The sequence below is a fragment of the Medicago sativa genome, chromosome 6 (genome assembly GCF_051527215.1).
Source record: "Medicago sativa cultivar Bolivia chromosome 6, Bolivia_mono, whole genome shotgun sequence".
Taxonomy (NCBI): Eukaryota; Viridiplantae; Streptophyta; class Magnoliopsida; order Fabales; family Fabaceae; genus Medicago; species Medicago sativa.
Genome location: NC_140754.1, coordinates 91,226,200 through 91,249,407, shown reverse-complemented (window position 1 = coordinate 91,249,407; position 23,208 = coordinate 91,226,200). Strand labels below are relative to the sequence as shown.

At 39.6% G+C, this 23,208-nt stretch overlaps 2 protein-coding genes across 2 annotated transcripts; both read right to left on the bottom strand.

Annotated features, from left to right (window-relative positions):
• Positions 1–7,931: 7,931 nt before the first annotated feature.
• On the bottom strand, positions 7,932–8,467 carry LOC146918171 (uncharacterized). Its single transcript, XM_085722010.1, has 2 exons — positions 8,371–8,467; positions 7,932–8,239 (listed from the first exon to the last, which is right to left on the bottom strand). The coding sequence occupies exons 1-2, from the start codon at positions 8,465–8,467 to the stop codon at positions 7,932–7,934; spliced, it is 405 nt and encodes a 134-aa protein (XP_085578136.1).
• A 191-nt stretch (positions 8,468–8,658) lies between these two features.
• On the bottom strand, positions 8,659–13,161 carry LOC146918170 (uncharacterized). Its single transcript, XM_085722009.1, has one exon. It carries the CDS (start codon positions 13,159–13,161, stop codon positions 8,659–8,661), a length of 4,503 nt encoding a protein of 1,500 aa, XP_085578135.1.
• Positions 13,162–23,208: the final 10,047 nt, after the last annotated feature.

Genomic DNA, 23,208 nt, shown 5'->3' with positions numbered 1-23,208 from the left:
TATTTTTTTTCCATTTCTTCGGAACAATCAGTATATCATATCATATATTTTAAATATGAGGAATCATCTCCACTAATTAAGACCAGTAGATATTTTAAATTAAGAGGGGAGATAGTGTAATTCAAGCTTCTCTTAGAAAAGAGGATTATAATTTACTCATAAAAGTTTGTTGTTGGTTTCTCCGTGCAAAAAGAAATACAAAACTACTTTTTTTTTTTTTGAGACAAAATTACAAAACTACTTAAAATTTAACAATTTCTTTAAATGAAATTAGGAAAATGATTTTCTATATACGGAATAATATCTTTTAATAATTCGGTATTCAGTGTATCTTATAGAGTCGTATTTAACTTCAATTCCTTTGTTTAATGTTTATAACTGTAACATAAATATGTTCATAACAAAAATGGAAAAGTATGTCTATGTTAGCAAATTGGTCCAAGTTATTATCCTTTTGTTAAACATGTCAATTATTAATACTACTCTTAATATTAACAATTTATACATTTGAGATAAATTTATTTCTACAATAAGAAAACAAATAAATGTTCTCCTTATCTTTTTAATAATTTTAAATATGTTTTAATATATTGTCATTATTTCAGCTTTTTACCTCAAGGTGATTATTGTAAATGAATAACATTTAAAAAATGCTTTGACTTATAATCTCCAAAAGTAAAAACGCTGAAGCAATGACTAGTGATATAACACTAAACTCATAGGGACAATTTCACCATAATATGGGTCCCTTCCTTCAATATGTGTAAAGTTAGAACTACACTCCTCTTTTATAAGAAAATAACCCTCTCTGATTTCACACCTCCTATGTGGGACTTCTAAACTAGAGTCATGGTATACAAGTGCAAAGCATAAGTTGTTTGTCCTTTGGTTTAAAACATTTTCGAAGGTTATCTATATCATTTGACTGGTTTGTCCTATATTATGCTATGTTAAATTTCATTACTCAATATGTATGTCATGCTTTTATTAGTTTTAATTCTATATAAATAATTTGCTAGTTTTAATTCATAGTTTCTTTGTGCAAGCAAATTTGTATACATAGTTTATACTGACTTAACAACTACTTCATTGAGATGCTACTATACCGCCACTGCTACTGAAGCGAACTGCTCGAAATAGCTTCACCAACTGAAAGACAGGAGCTAAGGACCCTGAAATATTCTAAGAAAATCGACTCGAAATAACTACGACTGCTACAGAATATGGTTCTGATCAATGGATAAGAACCAACAGCTGCTCCAATTTGAGTGACAAAAGCTTTACATTCACAAACTCTAACTTATCAAATAATTTTTGCAACTACTGCCATTGGGAATGTTTCAAATTAGATTTTGCTGCAGTAACAGCCTCCCTAACACTCTTCAATTGTTCATCCACAACTATAGATTTGTTCAAATTTGTTGAGTCTAATCATGTTAAGTACCATATCGTTATGTCGGTTTTTATGTTTTGTAACTATTTGGAACAGAATGATCTTGGAGCAGCTGTTTCAACACTAGCATGTGACGTGAAAAGAGATATTGTCAAGTATTGTTATCTTTAAGAAGAAAGAAAATAGATCTAGAGAGAATGTTCAAAAAGGAATAAAAGTTTCCTATTTCTCTATATCAGAATGTACCTATACTATGTATGTCTCTACCACCAAATGATGTATGCTCAAAAGAAACTTAATTCAATTTCAATATTAGTGCTCGAAATACGTCCGTTCTATGATGTTTTGTGAATTTCAGCAGGTGTTCTAACTAAGGTACCAAAAAAGCTTTAAGAAGCCTGACCAAACCTTAATGTCACATAATCCAACTTTGTCTCGGATTCTCTATATACTTTTACACAATACAACCTTCTCTATATACAATCCTTTCCATACACCAAAACCTTGCCATCCAGCGCATTTGATAGAGTCCTGGTCCCAAATTATTTGAGATGCTACTATTTCTCCAACATGAAGATACAAAATATCTTGTAGGAGAACTTATAAGAAGTAACTTTGTAATATTTGAGATGCTACTATTGTCTATGTGGTATATTGTATGTTAAATGAATGCAGTCATTTTGCAATTTTGGGCCAAGTTCAGATTGATCAATTATTATGACGCTGGAAGTTAGTCATCAGAACCCATTAGACTATCTATCCATGTCAACTGTCAAGAAATTGAAGAAGCACTGAAACATTTCGCTTGAGTTAATTTCCAATTGATTATTTTCTTGAATTAACCCACTTGGATTGGCCTGGTGGTATTGACTTGAGATCTGGGAGTGTGCTCCTTCTTCATGTCTCAGGTTTGATTCTCTCTGATGCCAATTTAGGTGGGCTAATTTAGCTTCTTAAAAAAAAAAAATTAGGAGTATAAACTATCAATTTGTTTTTCCCTGTTGGCATAGTTCAGGATTTATGTTGTTTCTCTCCCTTACACTTCGGCATTTAAATTGTAGTAGATCATGTGAGCTTAATTTGATAAATAATTTCACAATTTGGTCAATTAAATTCTAGGAAAATATTGTACCAAACAAAAAATTCAAGTGAAATAAAGATCTTCCAAGTCATTGTAAATATCATATTATCATCTGACATGATCTTTTCTAATTACAATTAGGAAGTATTTAAAAATTAGCATCAATCCGACACAATTTTCATCACTGTAATTCACATACACCTTAAATCATAAATTATGGTATCTGAGTTAGTATAAACACTTCCACATAGACAATGATTATTAGAGTATAGTGAGAAGATAACTTGGAGAACAAGTTATCTAGATAGCTTGGAGAGCAAGCAAGTTAGTTAGGGAGTTAGTTACTCTAAACCACTATAAATAAGCTTCACCTATGTACTATTTCACATCTTTTATTCATTTGCATCTTTGTGATGACTCCTAGAGAGAACTATACAATCTATCTCTCCATTGCATTTGATCTAGAACCATGGAATCCTCTAATTCATCACATGGTATCAGAGCGCAATGGAGTTAGCGATTTTGATCCAGTTTCTGATGAAGAAGAAGATTCCAATGGTGATGAAGAAGAAGATCTTGAAGCTTCCGCATCAGCAACCTTGTGTTCTTCCGCTTCGCAAGTTTCAGTTGTTTTCGGTAGCTTTGGCAGTTCCGTTTCCACTCCTGTTTCTTCACCATGGATCGCACCAGACACTGATGGATTCACCATCAAGATCGGTGACGTTCCTTGTTTTCTCGTTTATTCACGTTGCAGCGATCGCAACTCTGCTTTTGACGCTTCGGAAGAAAACCAGAAAACACTTATTCTTCATTCGGAGTTGATCGTTTCTGCCATATCAACTAATTCGAACAATCGCGATTCTGAGTTAATAGTTTCTGAAGAAGCGTTCAAGCAATCGAAGCATCTCATCATCGATACTGTTATCACATGCTTTGGACTTGTTTACGGCGTATGCTGCTTCGCCGAAAACAGGAACCAATCACTTCTGTAGACAACAACAAGATTCAGTTTCTCAAGTTACATGATGAATCAATCGTCGATTTCGATCCCGGCGGAAGAATTAGTTCGTGTTTGATGCTCTTCGTTTTAAAAGTTCTTCGACAAATTCAATTCCGTTTATGGTGGATACCTTGTGTACTTGCAGAAAAGTACGGTAAGGAATACTAGGATTCTAGGGTTTAGACTGATGATTAGATGCCCTGGGAATGCTCCCAAGAGTGGTATTTATAGCCTGCCGTGGGCTTGGGCTTTGGTTACTTGGTTTCCAAGTAACAGGGGTATTTATGTATTTATGTGAGTTTTAGGCGGTTTCTAGAAGGCCAATGGGCCAACGCCCTTAGCAGAGCGCTCCAGGCCCGGGGGGGTCCTTCTGGAGGGCGCCCATGCCCTTCTGGAGGCTCTACGCCCCTTAAGGAGGTTTTGGAGTCCTTCTGGAGGTCTTCTAGGACCCTAGGAATATTATGACGGTCCACAGCCCCCCAAGCACAAATCTTGGGACAAGGCGAAGTGATGATGACAAAGGAGTGGACTTTCTGGAGGTCTCTTAAGTCTTTTTAGGAATATCATGACGGTCCACAGCCCCCCAAGCACAAGTCTTGGGACAAGGCGAAGTGATGAGTACGCCTGACGTCAGTTTGGGCGATCACTGATTTACGCTGGCGCCTCGCTTGGAGTTTTGGCGACGTTTTTCGTGTGGCGATCTTGACATCGATAGCTCGCCTTCTGAACGTTTCGTATTCTCCTCGTCCCCGATGATCGCCACGTGTCAAGATCTAATGATGTTGTCCCACTCAATCGTTTCAGTCACGCTTCCCGAGGCGATCTTACCTTTTTAAAGGACGTGTTTGGCCTTTTCATTCATTTTCATTTCTTCGCTTCCGTTTGCTGTGTTCAAGCTTCTTTCTTCTAACTCCCTCCGGCTTAAGCGGCTTCAGCAGATTTTTCTATTTTTCCTTCACAGGTATTTCTCAACTCCTTAACCTCTCTCAAATTTTACTTTATTGTTACGCTTCGTGAGAGTTCGAAATTAGGTATGGTGTTGATTAGGGAGTGCGATGAGAAAGGGAGATTGGTTCAACCCATTGATCCAGTTGAGAAAAATCGTTTGAGGAAGGAATGCTTGAAACATGCCACCGGTCCTGATGGGATGATAAATTGGGATACTTATTATGACGGTTTATTCGGGGAGGAGTTGTTTAGTGATTTGTCTAGCGAATCTAGCGCTAATTCGGGTAGTGATAGTGACTGTGTGTTCTTGTCTGCCACTTCAGGGACGAATCACAAGGAGGACGAGTGCCAGGAGATTCGTCCGTTTCAGGCTCCCTTAGGGTTGGTTGGAGACGAAAACGCTTCTAGGTTAGCAGAAATGGCCCCATTTTCTGAGGAAGTGCGGTTGGAAGAGTCATTGTACGTTGATGTTTCTGCTCTTGACTGCTTTAGGAGCAAGTTTAATATCTCTGCAACTGGGCGAGAGGAGGACGTAGTTTTATTGTCCTGTGATCCTGATGAGCGCGCTTGTGACCAAGAGATGATGGGCGAGGGCGACGAATCCTACTTCGTCTATACCGCGGTTTTGGAGGAGTTTGGCGTGAAAATTCCTTTCACGCCCTTCGAGATGGACGTCTTGAGGCTCCTCAATATGGCGCCTACTCAAATACGCCCTAACAGTTGGGCGTTCATTCGCGGCTTCGAGCTTCTGTGCAAATCCCTGGGTCTCGAGCCTTCGGTTGGCGTGTTCTTCCACTTCTATGGGACCAAAGATGTTAACAAGGGCACATGGATCTCTATTTCGGCCCATTCTGGAAAAAGGCTTTTTCCTACTTATGCCTGTAATTTTAAGAAAGAATGGCGAGACACATTTGTTAGGGTACAGGGTGCACCGGAATGTTCTACATCTTCCGTGCTGGTGAATGGAGTACCCAAGTTTCCTCTTAGGTGGACTAGCGCTCCTTTGGCTGTGAAAGGTTATGCTCGTGACGCCATGTCGCCCTATGAGCGTGCACTTGTGGATTTCTTGGAGGAAGCCCCATTAACCAATCTTCACGAGCTGCTAAATAGGGAGGGCGACTTGGTTCGTCTGAATGCTTATTTACGTGAGTGTTCTCTTGATTACTTATGTTGGGTTTCGCTTGTGGATTATCATATGTGTTTTACTGACTGGATGAATTTGGTTTTATTTTCAGAGGAGATGTTGCCCCTTACTGGAGCGGAGATGAGGAAGTATCTCGCCGAGCTTGAGAGGAACAAGAATCCTGACGGTTATGTGTCCAGTAGCTCGGCTGGCGTCTCCTTACGGAAGCTGAAACGTAAAGAGCCTTCTGGAAAGGGCGAGGCTGGGGTTATAGAGGTGGACGATCCAGAGGGTGCTGGTGGGGCGCACAACCCTGTTGCCATTGAATCTCCCTCATCAAAAAAGTCTAGGACCGCCCGAGGCGCTAAGGGTGCTGGAGGCCGCCCTCCGTCTGGGAAAGAGGTCGGTGGGGCGTCGCTGAACGATGAGGTTATGGAGTCCTTCTGGCACTCGGAGTTCGACATTCGTCGGTAGGTCTTTTTGGCTGCCTTCTAGTTGATTCTCTTTATTTGTTTTGAACGAGAGGTGACTTATTATGATATTGTGACCTGGCGTCTTGCAGGTACATGAAAGAACAAGTGCCTTTTGCGAAGGTCGATGTCGAGGCCGGGGTGAAAGCTAAGTGCAGTGATCTGGTGGCTGATATTGGTACTGCTGCTTTGAGGACTCTGTTGCTGACCCATTGTCTGGAGGTTAAGCAGGATCTAGTGGAGAAGAAATATAAAGACGCTGCTGAGGACGTTGAGAAGTGGAAACATAAATCCAGCGGGCTAGATGGCCGCCTGAAGGAGGCGTTGAAGGACAAGAAGGCCGCCGAAGATGCTCTGGAAGAGATGAAAACGGCCAAAGAGGCAGCAGAGGCGGCGAGGGATGAGGCTAAGTCTGCTTTGGAGAAGTCGGAAGCGGCGGTGGATGAAGGTAGGCGAGCTCTGGCGATCTATTTCGAAGACGGCTTCAGGCGTGCTAAGGAGCAAGTGCTCTTTTTCAACCCTGACGCCAAATTGGAAGAGCTTGATCCCTTTAAGGTGATTGTTGACGGCGAGCTCGTCGACGATGAATGATTTTATGTCAATTCTGATAATCTTGTGGTTTTGTAACTTAAGTCATGGCGACGCACTACAGCGCCTTCGTGAACAATTTTAACGCTTGTTTTTGGATTCTGTATGGAAACTTTTTAGTTTTAAATCATGATGCATTTTGATCACATTATCGCACTTGTATGAGCCTGCCGTTTGTTTTTACTTTATTGTCTTTATGTTGCGTGATTTCCCTCTGGATGACGATGCGTTCTAGCTTTTTCGAGGTTTTGAGATTGTCAAATTTGATTAGAACCTTTCTAAGGTTAACGTTACATTGATCAAAATTATGCGAGCCCTTATTTTGGGCGACTATCAGAGCCCTTTCAGGATTGATGTTAATTATCTACGTCAGAGCCCTTCCAGGGTTGACGGAACTTTCAGTCGAACCCCGCCAGAGCCCTTACAGGGTTGGCGTTTTGGGCGAGCATCAGAGCCCTTACAGGGTTGAAGTTAATTATCTACGTCAGAGCCCTTCCAGGGTTGACGGAACTTTCAGTCGAACCCCGCCAGAGCCCTTACAGGGTTGACATTTTGGGCGAGCATCAGAGCCCTTACAGGGTTGAAGTTAATTATCTACGTCAGAGCCCTTCCAGGGTTGACGGAACTTTCAGTCGAACCCCGCCAGAGCCCTTACAGGGTTGGCGTTTTGGGCGAGCATCAGAGCCCTTACAGGGTTGAAGTTAATTATCTACGTCAGAGCCCTTCCAGGGTTGACGGAACTTTCAGTCGAACCCCGCCAGAGCCCTTACAGGGTTGGCGTTTTGGGCGAACATCAGAGCCCTTACAGGGTTGAAGTTAATTATCTACGTCAGAGCCCTTCCAGGGTTGACGGAACTTTCAGTCGAACCCCGCCAGAGCCCTTACAGGGTTGGCGTTTTGGGCGAGCATCAGAGCCCTTACAGGGTTGAAGTTAATTATCTACGTCAGAGCCCTTCCAGGGTTGACGGAACTTTCAGTCGAACCCCGCCAGAGCCCTTACAGGGTTGGCGTTTTGGGCGAGCATCAGAGCCCTTACAGGGTTGAAGTTAATTATCTACGTCAGAGCCCTTCCAGGGTTGACGGAACTGGCGAGCCTGCATATAAATTTTTGACAATAACATTTCATGCAATAGTAGGAGCTAGTAACTTTTGAAAAAAGGAGAGGGCGCCTCGTTAAAAACCCCTGCCCTTGCAGGGGAAAAGAGTGCTACCCTAACCCTCTGTTTATTCAATTTATTCAATGGAATCATAAGTCATAGTGGTGGTCTTTAGGCCAGCCTTATTCAAAAAGATGACAAACTACGAAAAAAGAAAGGAAAAGCGAAAAATCAATTGTAATAATGGCGTAGATTAGCTATATTCCAAGTGTGGGGGATAGCTTCTCCACTCAGTTCTTCCAACTTGTAAGCTCCATGGGAACATTTCTCTCGAACTCGATACGGGCCTTCCCAATTGGGGAACAATTTTCCTATCCTTGTAGGGGCTACCACTTGCTTTAACACGAGGTCGCCTTCTTTCATTTCTCTGTGCGCCACCTTTGAGTTGTAGCGGCGGGCTGCTCTTTGTTTGGCGGCGAATTCTCTTATGTGAGCTTGCTTTCTCACCTCGTCGATCACATCCATGCTAACAGCGAGACCTGTCTCATTAGCTTTTCAAAGAAATAACCCATGAATTTATACGGTGGAGTTGTAAGAAGTAAAAATGTAAAAAGGAAATATGTTTGCCTGCGAAACAACAAGTTAGATGCATAAATATAAGACTTGATACCTTCTTCAGAAAAGGTATCTCTCCGCCAAGTGGGGGTATCAATTTCTACTGGGAGCATGGCGTCTGTGCCGTAAACCATCGTAAACGGCGTCTCCATTGTCGAAGAGTGTGGTGTAGTGTGGTAAGACCATAGTACCTGTGCTTATTTTGACCAGGGCGACGTTCATACGTGTGGCACATTGTATTGGAAGTGTGGAGAAATTGAATTGAAAATAGAAATTAAATTGACAATGTCCTTACCTCGTGGAGTTGTTCTGCCCAGAGACTCTTGGCGGCCTCCAACTTCTTCTAGATGCCGTTGAGGATGACCTTGTTGGCTGACTCGGCCTGCCCATTAGCTTGCGGGTGTATTACTGAGACGAACTTTGTCTGTATTCCCAGGTGTTTACAGAATTCTACCACGGATGAGCTCGCGAATTGGGTCCCATTATCAGATACTATGAATTTGGGTAGACCGAAACGGCAGATGATTTTCTTCCAGTAAAATTTTTTGACTCTCTCAGCTGTTATTTTGGCGACGGCTTCTGCTTCAATCCACTTAGTAAAGTAATCGACTCCTACTATGAGGAACTTCAGTTGTCCTGGGGCGAGAGGAAAGGGTCCTACAATGTCAACCGCCCATTTATGGAAAGGCCAGGGGGAGTATACTGAAGTAAGTTCTACTGCTGGGGCGTGCTTTTTATCAGAGAATCTTTGGCATTTGTCACATTTTTTGACGAAGTCTGAGCTGTCTTGGAGCATAGTGGGCCAGTAATATCCTGCGCGGAGGAGCTTTGCAGCTAGAGCTCGCCCTCCTATGTGGCTGCCGCACACGCCTTCATGAACTTCAAGAAGCACTAGGTGGGTCTCGCTCTCCGCTAAACAACGCAACAGGGGGCTTGTTCGACCACGCTTGTAGAGTTTGCATGAGATGATAGTGAATTTCGAAGCCCTCTTTCTGACTATCTGCTCTTCATCTTTGTTCTTGGGTGTAAAAGAGCCGGTTAGGTACCTGAGTAACGGCTCCATCCAGCCGGCGTTTTCTTCGACGATGTGGTGAACCGTTTCAACGTTGGTATTGGGCTCTGAGATTACCTCTTGGATGACGGTTCTGTTGTTGCCCGGCCGTTTGGTGCTGGCGAGCTTCGCCAGTATATCTGCTCTGGAGTTCTGTTCTCGTGGCACGTAGATAGCTTCAAAGAAAACGAATCTTTTGGCTAGGGCTCGTACCTTCCCCAGATATTTGGTGAGTTGAGGGTCCTTCGTCTGGTACTCGCCCGTAATTTGGCTTGTTATGAGCTGAGAATCACTTTTTGCTCGTAAGTTTTCAGCCCCCATTTCCTGTGCCAATGTCATGCCGGCGATTAGAGCCTCATATTCTGCCTGGTTGTTGCTTGCTTTGAATTCAAACCTGAGGGATTGTTCTATGATGATATCTTCGGGACCTTCCAGGATAACGCCCGCGCCACTTCCCTTCAAGTTGGAGGAGCCGTCAACAGATAAAAGCCACACAAATGGAACCTCCTCTGGGGACGGGGAGGTGAGTTCTACCACGAAATCTGCTAGGACCTGGGACTTTATGCTTCCTCTTGGTACGAACTGGATGTCGTACTCTGATAGTTCTACGGACCAGGCGACCATCCTTCCTGCCAGGTCTGGTTTCCCAAGCACTTGTCTGATGGGATAGTCTGTTTTTACGACTATTCTGTGGCTTTGGAAATACGGACGCAGTTTCCTTGCTGTGACGACTACGGCCAGAGCCAGGCGCTCTAACTTCTGGTAGCGTAGCTCGGCGCCTTTGAACACTCTGCTGACGAAGTAGATCGGCCTTTCTCCTTCTTCTGAGTCTTCGACCAATACCGTACTCATAGCATTTATGGAGATCGCCAAGTATAGAAAAAGGATGGAACCTGGGTTTGGTCGCTGAAGGATTGGCGGGCTAGATAAAAACTTTTTTACCTGTTGAAAGGCATCCTCACACTCTGGTGTCCACTCAAATTTTTCCTTCCTTCTAATTGAAGCGAAGAAGGAGAAAGCTTTGTCGCCGGCGCAGGATAAGAAGCGGGACAGGGCAGCCAGCCTTCCTGTCAACTGTTGGACTTCCTTTATGTTGGACGGGCTTCTCATGTTGATGATCGCCTGACACTTATTTGGATTTGCTTCGATACCTCGCCTAGTTAAGAGAAAACCTAGGAATTTCCCAGCTTGCACTCCGAAAGAACACTTTGTTGGGTTTAATCGTATCCTGTACTTCCTTACATGCCCTAAGATTTCTTCCAAATCTTCTGTGTGGCTTCCTCCTTCCTTTGTTTTTGCTACCAGATCGTCGATGTACACTTCCAGGTTACGTCCTATCTGGTGTGTGAAAGCGGTGTCCATAGACCTTTGGAAAGTGGCTCCAGCGTTTTTCAGACCGAAAGACATGACTTCATAGTGGTAGTTCTTGGTGTTGGTCATGAAGGCTGTTTTGGGGGCGTCTAAAGGGTCCATTCGTATTTGGTTGTAACCAGAGTAGGCGTCCATGAAGCTCAAGGTGTTGTATCCTGAGGCACTGTCAATCAGATGGTCAATGTTTGGGAGCGGGTAAGGATCTTTTGGGCATGCCGAGTTTAGATCTGTATAATCCACGCACATCCTCCATTTCCCGTTCGCCTTCTTTACCAGGACGGTATTGGCCAGCCATGTTGGGTACTTTATTTCGCTAATGAAGCGGGCGTCTACTAATTTCCGCACTTCGTCGTCCACGGCTTTCCTTCTTTCCTCGCCCATCTTCCTCTTCCGCTGCACTACCGGTTTCACTCCAGGCTTGACTGACAAATGGTGACAGGCGATGTCAGGGTCCATTCCTGGCATTTCAGATGGGTGCCAGGCAAAAAGATCCAGGTTTCTCCGTAGTAGATCGACGAGGGCGATCTCTTCCTTCTGGTTTAAAGACGTGCCGATCTTAGTTGTCTGATGTGCTTCTGGACCAATGGATACTTCCTTCAAGTCTTCGATGGGCTCGAGGCGCTCTTGTTGGAAGTCTTCTCTAGGATCGAGGTCTATCATGTTGACCTCATGAGTTTCTTCATTACTAGACTTCTTCCTTGTCTTCTGTAGTCTCAGGCTATTGTGGTAGCATTCCATGGCGGTTTTCTGGTCGCCTCGAATGGTCCCGATCTTTCCGTTATCCAGGGGATACTTCATGACCAAGAACTTTGTAGACAAGAAACCCCCCAAAAGGTTGAAGGCGGGGCGACCAATGATAATGTTGTAAGAGCTGGGCGAGTTCACGACGAGGTACCTTACTCGAATGGTTTTTGAATGAGAGCCGCTCCCGAACGTTGTTTTGAGTGTGATGTAGCCTCTTACGTGTACCTGTTCACCTGTAAAACCCGCCAGGGTTCCCTTGAAAGGTTGTAGCAGTTCCGGGTCCAATCCCATTCGATCGAATGTATCGTAATATAGGATGTCCGCCGAACTTCCTGGGTCAATCAACACTCTCTTCACATCCCACTTGAATATCTGCAAAGTAATGACCATGGGGTCGTCGTCGTGTGGTATGACGTCTTGGAAATCTTTGGCAGTGAAAGAGATGTCGGGTTCACGCCCATAGTTTGGGGTTTCGTATTCTTGGCACAACATCACCTGCCTGACGTATTTCTTTCGTGATGAATTGGACTCTCCGCCACCAGAGAAACCGCCCGAAATGGTGTTGAGCATGTGTCTCTTTCCTTCGCTCCCTTCATCCTTCTTCTTTTCCATCTTGTGTTCGCTCTCGCCCTTCCTGTCCTGAGCGTATCCTCTTAATTTCCCATTCTGTATCAGCTTTTCTATTTCCTGTCGTAGGTGTATGCATGAGTCAGTGTCATGTCCCCGTATTCGGTGATACTTGCACCATTTGTTTTTGTCTTTTCCCATGATCTCGTATCGTGGTGGAGGCGGGTCTGGGATTAATTTGGCTTCATAGACTTCCCTCAAAATGTGTTCTGGTTTTGTGTTGAGGGGGGTGAATTCCTCCGGACGCGAGTAGGGCCTATAATTAGGTCTTCGGTAAGGAGCGCGATCCCTACTAGATGATGGTTGATAAGATCGCCGCTCCGAATTAGACGTTCGTTCCTTGGCGTCTCTCGCCCTCTTCTCAGCGTTGCTCTCTTCTCCCTTTATGTAACAATCTGCCCTGGCGATTATCTCCTCCATGGAATCGGCGGGCTTTTGAGCGAGGGATTCATTGAATTGTCCTGCCTTCAAACCGTTCTGGAAGGCGCCCACAAATACTTCTTGGTTGGGATTGATGACTTTTATGGTCGTGTCGTTGAATCTCGCTAGATAGTCTCGTAGGGACTCATTGTGTCCTTGGCGAACGTTGAAAAGGCTGGTTGCGGGTACTTTGCGATGGCGACTGGCAGAGAATTGTTGGATGGGTTTCCTTGTCATGTCTGGGTAGCTGGTGACAGAGAAACGGGGGAGGTTCATGTACCATCGTAAGGCGGCCTCAGAAAAAGTGCCCGCCAGTAGTTTGCACTTGAGGGAGTCTGGGGCTCCGACTACCGACATGCGAGTGTTAAAAGCTGTAACGTGCTCCATAGGGTCGCTCTTCCCGTCGAAGACGGTGAGATGGGGTGGTTTGAAGTTCTCTGGAACCGGCGCTCCCCAGATCTCGGCGGACAGATGCTGCGGTTCTGGATCGTCCATCTCGCCGTGGTGTGACTCCTCTTTCTCCTCCAGTTGTTTCTGTTGTATGTTCTCCATCGAGGCCTGCAAGGCGTCGTTGCGATCTTGTAATTGAGCGAGTTGAGTTCGCATGGATTCTAACTCTTCGGCTGTTGCCATGATGAAAAGGCTTTTCTCTAAATCGTACGTGAGGTGCGATTTAGGTTTGTAAAGGAAAAAGGGTTTGGGGTTTCCAAATCGTAAGGGGGTTTTACGATTCGGAGGTCTAGTTTTAGGTTTTCCAAATCACGATTTGCGATTTAGAAACGTGGTCAAGGCTAGTTTTACCTCTCCCCACAGACGGCGCCAACTGTACTTGCAGAAAAGTACGGTAAGGAATACTAGGATTCTAGGGTTTAGACTGATGATTAGATGCCCTGGGAATGCTCCCAAGAGTGGTATTTATAGCCTGCCGTGGGCTTGGGCTTTGGTTACTTGGTTTCCAAGTAACAGGGGTATTTATGTATTTATGTGAGTTTTAGGCGGTTTCTAGAAGGCCAATGGGCCAACGCCCTTAGCAGAGCGCGCCAGGCCCGGGGGGGTCCTTCTGGAGGGTGCCCATGCCCTTCTGGAGGCTCTACGCCCCTTAAGGAGGTTTTGGAGTCCTTCTGGAGGTCTTCTAGGACCCTAGGAATATTATGACGGTCCACAGCCCCTCAAGCACAAGTCTTGGGACAAGGCGAAGTGATGATGACAAAGGAGTGGACTTTCTAGAGGTCTCTTAAGTCTTTTTAGGAATATCATGACGGTCCACCTTGGGATAGAGGAAAGAAAAGCGTTGTCTCTGTTCGTTCCACCACACGTATTACAGAAACTCAGTTCCTGGCTTCTTTCTGCGTTCCAATTCAACTTCTCTATAAATCAAGAACACAAAAGCGTTTGCTGAAAGCTGATTCCATAATTGTTTAATTTTCAATAATCTGTTTTTGGAGAATCGCGTTCTGCGTAAGCTGTTTTGGTTCATACACGTTCTTTTGTCATGTTCACATCATCGCGTTTACGGAAAATCACTTATCAGAAACGTTTTCACACAAGAATTCTTTTGGAAAAGCATTTGGTTCAGATGTGTTTTCTTTCTGTCATGTTTGCTTAATCATTGCAAAAGCACGTTTGCAATAAGTTGCATTGGTTTAGAAAAGCACGTTGCAGAAACAGTTTCTGGAGAAACATGTTTTTGGAAACTACAAAGAGGTGTTGTGCGGTTTTGTTACACATAGTCTCACTCAACTCAGACTATCATCAGCTTTGTTGGGCTACAAATTGGGCTTTCTCTGTTTTCCTTTCATTTGTGTCATTTACTAGTTTTACCCCCCATTTTACTTAGTTACTTCAGTTTGAATAATCATTGTAATTTCATTGTATTTCAAACTCAAATTGGTGAATTTTCCCACTGAGTTTGAGGGGGACTATTAGAGTATTGTGAGAAGATAACTTGGAGAGCAAGTTATCTAGATAGCTTGGAGAGCAAGCAAGTTAGTTAGGGAGTTAGTTACTCCAAACCACTATAAATAAGCTTCACCTATGTACTATTTCACATCTTTTATTCATTTGCATCTTTGTGATGACTCCTAGAGAGAACTATACAATCTATCTCTCCATTGCATTTGATCTAGAACCATGGAATCCTCTAATTCATAACAATGATCAATATGTACACATAAGTTGGTGAATATATGTAATGTTGGTGTTTTCTCCATCTTTATTTGAGCCTATATAATTCGTAGATTTGAGATGGTGAATATTTAATATGAATATGACGAAGATTTGAATAAAATGATCTACTTTTTTTGGGTTGTATTTTTCTTCAACGAAAATATTTATTTAAAAATTGAATTAGTAATAATAATAATCTGATATGGCATGTCACCTGGTAGTTTTTTAAGAAAAAAACATTTAAAAAAGGACCAACCTTTTAATGATTAAGAAGATAAAGGATTTAAGACAAAGGACAATAAAGAACCTCTAGAGTATTTTTTTCATAGAATTAATTAAACATAAACAAATAACAAGTTGACTTATGAGAATTATATATATATATATATATATATATATATATATATATATATATATATATATATATATATCAATCTCTCAAAGAAAAAATATATATTTCAAAGAATTTTTTTAAATTAGGTTAATTATATACGGTCATTATTGTGACTCGTGTTGGCCATGACAATACAAGACATTTATTTAAAAATGCAATCACTTGTAATCCCCAACAAGAACCAAAACAATGACATGTTATAAAACAGTCAAATTTTGGAGACAACAACAAATGAGATTGGGTCCCAAACTATTAGTTGCAAGTGATATACACTTTTATTTTATAGGAAAACCATCATGCCTGTTTTGACACATACTCGATGTGGGACTTGTTGTGGTGTACTACATGCTGAAGAGAAAAACCAAAGTTTCAAGTCTAAAATCATGCACAAGGTTACAACGGAAGAAGAAACTCCAATATCTCACACACATTTATTTATCTTACATATAGACATAAGTGTCTCACATGTTCTCTCTAGTAATGCGATTCACCTCGGTCCTCTGTTATATGCCTTTGCTGGTAGCAATTCATATCTTTTGCGGTAATTCGATAAACTGTAGAAGTGTGTACCAATCCATGAATTTTAGAGAGTGTGGAGAGGACAAATGAAGCTTTAGAAGTGTTTAGTTTAATTAATTATAAGTTGTGACAATTGGATACGGATAAAATATGTACTAATAATTCAAAGTAATTTCAGAGAAAGAGAGAGTTATATGAACATGTTTGCATGAGTTTAAATTTAAAATCTTAATTTACATATACAAAATGTTTTTAATGTGAAGATGATTGCAGGAGTTTAAATTTAAAATCTTAATTTATATGACATGTTATTTGCTAATGTTATTTGATTGGTCTACCGCAAGCTTCGTTTGGTGACGCTTTAGGAGAAGAGCAACTTTTCCTTTACATACACCTTGCATGTGATGATTCATGTCAGACTTTGTTTATGGTCTTTAGACTTTATCTGAGCTCTTTGCTTATAGTTCATGTCAGTAATATTTATTTTAAAAGCAAAACGAGTAGGTTTCATACTCTTACCTAAGGGTTTGTAATATCACGAGTATTTTCTCAAATCATTCTGCATTCAAAGTGATCTTGCTGAGATTTCATCTGCTTCTCCATTATTGGTAATGTGATTCATGTTTACCCATGCTTGTTCGTGCTGATTGAGCTTTCGATTTTTCTGAGGTTTCGTTTCTCTGAGCTATATCTCAGCAATGTGATTCACGATTGTGTTGCTTTTTCGTGGTAAGGATCTAAACTGAAGCCATACAATACATTAAAAAATGTTGCATAAACTGAAGCCATACAATACAATAAAAATGTTGCTTTTTCGTGGTAAGGGCCACATAAAACTTAAAAGATCAAAAACGATCAGTCAAGCTTACTTAAAGGTTTGTCCATCATATCAAGCATTTTTCGACATTTTAGCCATGTAGATAATTAATGGTTAAATATTTCTCATTCTTTTTAGTTTCAGACATTTTGACTTCAATTTTTAAAGATAGTGGAAAGTTAAACAATTTCAATTAGACCTTTATTTTTATGAATTATGGGATATTTTGAGTTAGAGAGTCAATAGGATTAACTAGATAAACTCATTGAAATTGAATTTGTACTTCTGTTTTTGTCTTGCTGCGCCGGTATTGAATTTTTGGCATCCGTTTCAGAAGCTTGCCATGTGTTTCTATGGGCCCTTTAATCGGGTCAGACGGATGGGTGAAGTATCATTTGAATTGGGACTACCTCTGGGCAGTAGAATCCATCATGTATCTCAAGTGTCTCAGCTGAAACCATATCACGGTGACCCAAATACAACAGCCCTGTGCCTGCCAACATCTGCTGAATATATATTTAGAACATTGGAGGATCTTTTATGAAGTACTATATATGAAACTTGGTGATTAACCCTTTCAATAATTCATTTTCCTTCCGTAATTTGTGTTTCTGTTGTAATGGCCTCAGAGCCTTAGATTCCTTCTGTCCTAAGCACAGCCTTGGTGCTATCTATGCACTAGATTGATGAATGTATGTATGAGGCATGAAATGAATATTCAAGGAAGTATTTAGTTTGCAGTAGATTTATTATCTTTCATTCATGCTGATAGAATCTGAACAAAGTAAAAAAAACCAATCCATAACCCTTGCTAGATTCAAATGTAATACTGATAGAATCTAAAGATAGACAGACAGTTTGCACAATACGAATACTTTATTGATTGCAATGATTCTGAAGAATGATTCGAAACCAGAATATTACACATACACATTACAATAGTTATATAGGAAATGGTACAGAATAACTAGACACACATAGTTCAGTTTCCCTTTCTTACTCTACACACAACTTCATTTCATTTGCCCCTTTCTTATAAGTATTCTTTCATCTTGGATGTCTTTCATCTTAAGCTTCGTTCTTCTGTCGGTTTGGAACTTCAGCTGCCTTGGCTGTAGCTTTATCTATCCTCTCTTGAAGTTGAGCTCTCAACTTATTAATATCAACTTCGTCCCTTTCAACTTTTTAAGTTCATCCAACGCAGTCAGCGCTGCATTCAACAACCTCAACTGCTGGTTTAAAGGTAAATTAATATTAAAGAAACTCAAATATGAACAAAGAAACTAAATGTGTGAAACTTGAATTAAAAACACTTCAAGAAAAACTTGCCGCGGGTTGTAAATCAGAAGCAGATTTTGCAGCTTTCATGAGTTTTTCAATATGAGTAACCATAATCATAAATAATGCACATGCAAGTTAACAAGTTTCCTCAGTAATAGATTAGCAATGATCAATTTTAATTTAAGCATAAGTTGTTTCTCCTTTGGTAATGGATTTCAAAAATGATTCGAAAGTTAACTTTAGTTATGTAGGATAGATATGTGATTTAAAGGCTTATTGAAATTAGTTGGCAGTGATCCCAGTCTAAGAAGTATGTACACATGCACGGACTGTAATACCCCGTATGAAAAAAATTCAGTATCAGTTATTTTATCATTGGAAAATTTAAGAGAAGGACAAAATGGTAATTGTGCATAAGATTTTTTTTGAACCGAATCATATTATTCCAACTGACTATTGAGAATGAAATTTGCCGCTTAAAACTTTTACGGTATTTTATCGTATATTTTAGTTGAGGAAGAGTGTAGAAAGGGCATTTTGGTCATTTGGGGATTAAGATTTTTTTTAGAAAAAGGTGGAACCTTACCCACTCATTCTTTCACCTTCTTTTCTAACAATTTCTAGATTTGTCTTCTCTCCACTTCTCCCTTTGCAACTCTCGACCTCACCATCATCTCACTTAATTTTCACCAATTCATCCTTTCTATCTCATGTACTCCACAAGTAATGGTACTATCTTGTGTATTGTCACAATCAAGCTCATTAAACAAGTTCAATTTACCCTCTTCTCACTCCTAGCCGAGCTCTTCCCTTTCCTTTGTTCTTTGGAAGTTTTACAAGGATGGATTCATGTGGTTTTTGCATGTGTAATTGAAGCCTTGCTTAAGATTACCTTGTGATGTGTAGACGCAAGAAGGTGAAGGAAAGCAAAACTTGTTTTGGCTGCAAGGATTTTGAGGTTAAACTTGAATATGAGTTGTATTTGGAGCTGAAGTTTTGGCATAATCCATAAATCTTTGGTGAGTTATTTATCAAGTTTGAATTTTGTATTGATGCTGGAATTGAAGTATTAAATGAATTTCACGAGGATTTAATTTTGAAATTATGAACTAGATCATCAAACCTAGTTGATGTCAAGTTGTATGAGTAGAATTTTAAATTTTGATTAGCTTAAGTTATTAAGGTATTGATTCCCTCTATTATTTTGCTACTGACTTGCAAATAAGTATAACAAATGATGTTGGTGTGGTATTCTTAGAACATAAGTTGTGATTGTCAAGGTTATTCGGGGTTAGGTCTTTGTAAGTGTAAGATATCTCATTGCTAGATTAGTCTTTCCCATATAAACCTTACTTAATAATGTGAAGGATTTATCTGTGTCATTGAGATGGCATATTGATTTGATTGACTTAATGTGAAAGTTTCATAAATATGAATAAGTCATGAGATAATGAATGATGTTTGCTCTCTATAGTGACCTCGGATTATGTTTCTTGAATTTGAGTTATAAAAACTAATAGTTGCCACTAGCTATATAGTGCATATCACATATGAACTTCTTGGACATTATACCAATGTCAGGTATGGTTTCTACTTTATTTCAACAATTCTGTAGTGGTTAGTGATGTAGGAATGATAGTTTATATATCAAAAGGAGAGGATAAATCCAGGTATAGTTCTTGCACATTCAAAGACCAAAGCGTCTATTACCTCTTTGTTGTTTTATGTTAGGACTTTTATTTTATCTTTCTATGATATATTTGTTATGTATAAAATATATTTTATGTTAATAAGTATGTTGATGTTAGTATAAATGTTGGAGGGAAATTCTATCAAGACAATTGATGTATATAATTATAGTAAAGAATTGAAAGAAAATTTGAAATGCATCCTATGAGTAATATGCTCACAGTGAATTATAGAAAATTGCAGAAAAATGGAAATGAGGAGAAAATTGAAATGAGTAACATGCTCATAGAAAAAGAAAGAAAGAAAGAAAGAAAGAAAGAAGATATGAGGATATTAAGACAAAAACTCTGTTTGCTGCAACGAAGAGATAATGCAGCCTATGAGTTGAGTGCTCATAGTATTTTAAAATTTATATCCGTTCGCTGCAACGAAGAGAGAATGCAGCCTATGAGTAACGCACTCATAGTAATTATATTTATATTTCCGTTCGCCACAACGAAGAGATAATGTGGTATATTTCCGTTCGCCACAACGAAGAGATAATGTGGTATATTTCCGTTCGCCACAACGAAGAGATAATGTGGTATACTCCGTTTGCTACAACGAAGAGATAATGTAGCCTATGACGTACGGGTCATAGTAACGAATATGAAAACTCCGTTTGCTACAACGAAGAGATAATGTAGCCTATGAGGTACAACTCATAGTAACGAGTGAAATGTATAATTAATGATATGAAATGTTAAGTCAAGAAGTATTATGTTAATAATTGAAAGAAAATATAAAAATATACTCAATTATGGAGCCAAGGAAAAATTTTAAGGACCCTCCAACATGAATACTAACATAGCATATATATATATTAACATAAAAGTTATGTTTAGAATGAATTAGCTACGGAGCAATGTTTCATGGGTATTTTATCAATAGTTGGAGATGAGGAATGTTAGTTATGGAACTCCGGCTTAGTTAGCCGAAATTAGTTACTATCGGAAAAGGATCAGAGACATACTCAAATAAATATGCCAAAGTATAAGCTACATCGGATACGATATATTAGATATATGTTTATGATTATTATTATGATTATGGTGATTATGTTTATGATTAAAGTTATGAGTATGACTATATTTATTGTATAAACAAAATAATAATTCTGACAGCGATTTTAGTTATCCCTGATCGCTCAGTTATGCATAATGAAATTGTATTAACCCGAAATGGGTTAAGTTTAGAAACAAATGGCGATCCTAGGTTCCCCGAGATTGCCTACGGCCTAGGATAGATGGAACTCACTGAGACATCTTGTCTCACCCCAATCCCTTTTATTTATTTCAGATATACGAGTTATTATACGACAGGATGGTTCTTGACAAAGAAGCAGAAGTAGCTGGACCATATAAAGTACACGTCAGTTGTACTATTTCTGAGTTAACAGGTGATAAATTCTATGAATTTTTCAGAGAGTTTTTATTTATTGTAATTTTAATGTACCCGATGCCGAATTTAACACTCATGCTAGATATCCTAGGTAATTTTCTAGTAGGGGTGTTTCAATTTGGTATCAGAGCAGGTCGATTCAGATCGTGCCTTTTTGGTCATTAGAATTCAATAAGATGTAGTGTGACTATTGGGTTTCAGATATTTATTCCAAATGTCGTGTCTGGCTGAGCCTGATCAACTCAGACTAGTGTATGACAGTTAGAACAAATGTCTGAGAGATGAATGAAACCTTAACAGAAGACGCAGTATAAGGAGTATGATGTAAGGTGTGAAGAAATAAATCAGAGGCGCAGCGGAAGCGTGGTGGCTGGTACCTATACAGTTTAAATTAGTCAGCCAGAAAGAATCAGTTCGTAGTGGACGTATGTTGGAATCTAAAGTTGAAATTGTTTATGCTTGTTAGCAATTAAATTTCTAAAATTTCGAGGACGAAATTTTTTTTTAAGGGGGGTAGAGTGTAATACCCCGTATGAAAAAAATTCAGTATCAGTTATTTTATCATTGGAAAATTTAAGAGAAGGACAAAATGGTAATTGTGCATAAGATTTTTTTTGAACCGAATCATATTATTCCAACTGACTATTGAGAATGAAATTTGCCGCTTAAAACTTTTACGGTATTTTATCGTATATTTTAGTTGAGGAAGAGTGTAGAAAGGGCATTTTGGTCATTTGGGGATTAAGATTTTTTTTAGAAAAAGGTGGAACCTTACCCACTCATTCTTTCACCTTCTTTTCTAACAATTTCTAGATTTGTCTTCTCTCCACTTCTCCCTTTGCAACTCTCGACCTCACCATCATCTCACTTAATTTTCACCAATTCATCCTTTCTATCTCATGTACTCCACAAGTAATGGTACTATCTTGTGTATTGTCACAATCAAGCTCATTAAACAAGTTCAATTTACCCTCTTCTCACTCCTAGCCGAGCTCTTCCCTTTCCTTTGTTCTTTGGAAGTTTTACAAGGATGGATTCATGTGGTTTTTGCATGTGTAATTGAAGCCTTGCTTAAGATTACCTTGTGATGTGTAGACGCAAGAAGGTGAAGGAAAGCAAAACTTGTTTTGGCTGCAAGGATTTTGAGGTTAAACTTGAATATGAGTTGTATTTGGAGCTGAAGTTTTGGCATAATCCATAAATCTTTGGTGAGTTATTTATCAAGTTTGAATTTTGTATTGATGCTGGAATTGAAGTATTAAATGAATTTCACGAGGATTTAATTTTGAAATTATGAACTAGATCATCAAACCTAGTTGATGTCAAGTTGTATGAGTAGAATTTTAAATTTTGATTAGCTTAAGTTATTAAGGTATTGATTCCCTCTATTATTTTGCTACTGACTTGCAAATAAGTATAACAAATGATGTTGGTGTGGTATTCTTAGAACATAAGTTGTGATTGTCAAGGTTATTCGGGGTTAGGTCTTTGTAAGTGTAAGATATCTCATTGCTAGATTAGTCTTTCCCATATAAACCTTACTTAATAATGTGAAGGATTTATCTGTGTCATTGAGATGGCATATTGATTTGATTGACTTAATGTGAAAGTTTCATAAATATGAATAAGTCATGAGATAATGAATGATGTTTGCTCTCTATAGTGACCTCGGATTATGTTTCTTGAATTTGAGTTATAAAAACTAATAGTTGCCACTAGCTATATAGTGCATATCACATATGAACTTCTTGGACATTATACCAATGTCAGGTATGGTTTCTACTTTATTTCAACAATTCTGTAGTGGTTAGTGATGTAGGAATGATAGTTTATATATCAAAAGGAGAGGATAAATCCAAGTATAGTTCTTGCACATTCAAAGACCAAAGCGTCTATTACCTCTTTGTTGTTTTATGTTAGGACTTTTATTTTATCTTTCTATGATATATTTGTTATGTATAAAATATATTTTATGTTAATAAGTATGTTGATGTTAGTATAAATGTTGGAGGGAAATTCTATCAAGACAATTGATGTATATAATTATAGTAAAGAATTGAAAGAAAATTTGAAATGCATCCTATGAGTAATATGCTCACAGTGAATTATAGAAAATTGCAGAAAAATGGAAATGAGGAGAAAATTGAAATGAGTAACATGCTCATAGAAAAAGAAAGAAAGAAAGAAAGAAAGAAAGAAGATATGAGGATATTAAGACAAAAACTCCGTTTGCTGCAACGAAGAGATAATGCAGCCTATGAGTTGAGTGCTCATAGTATTTTAAAATTTATATCCGTTCGCTGCAACGAAGAGAGAATGCAGCCTATGAGTAACGCACTCATAGTAATTATATTTATATTTCCGTTCGCCACAA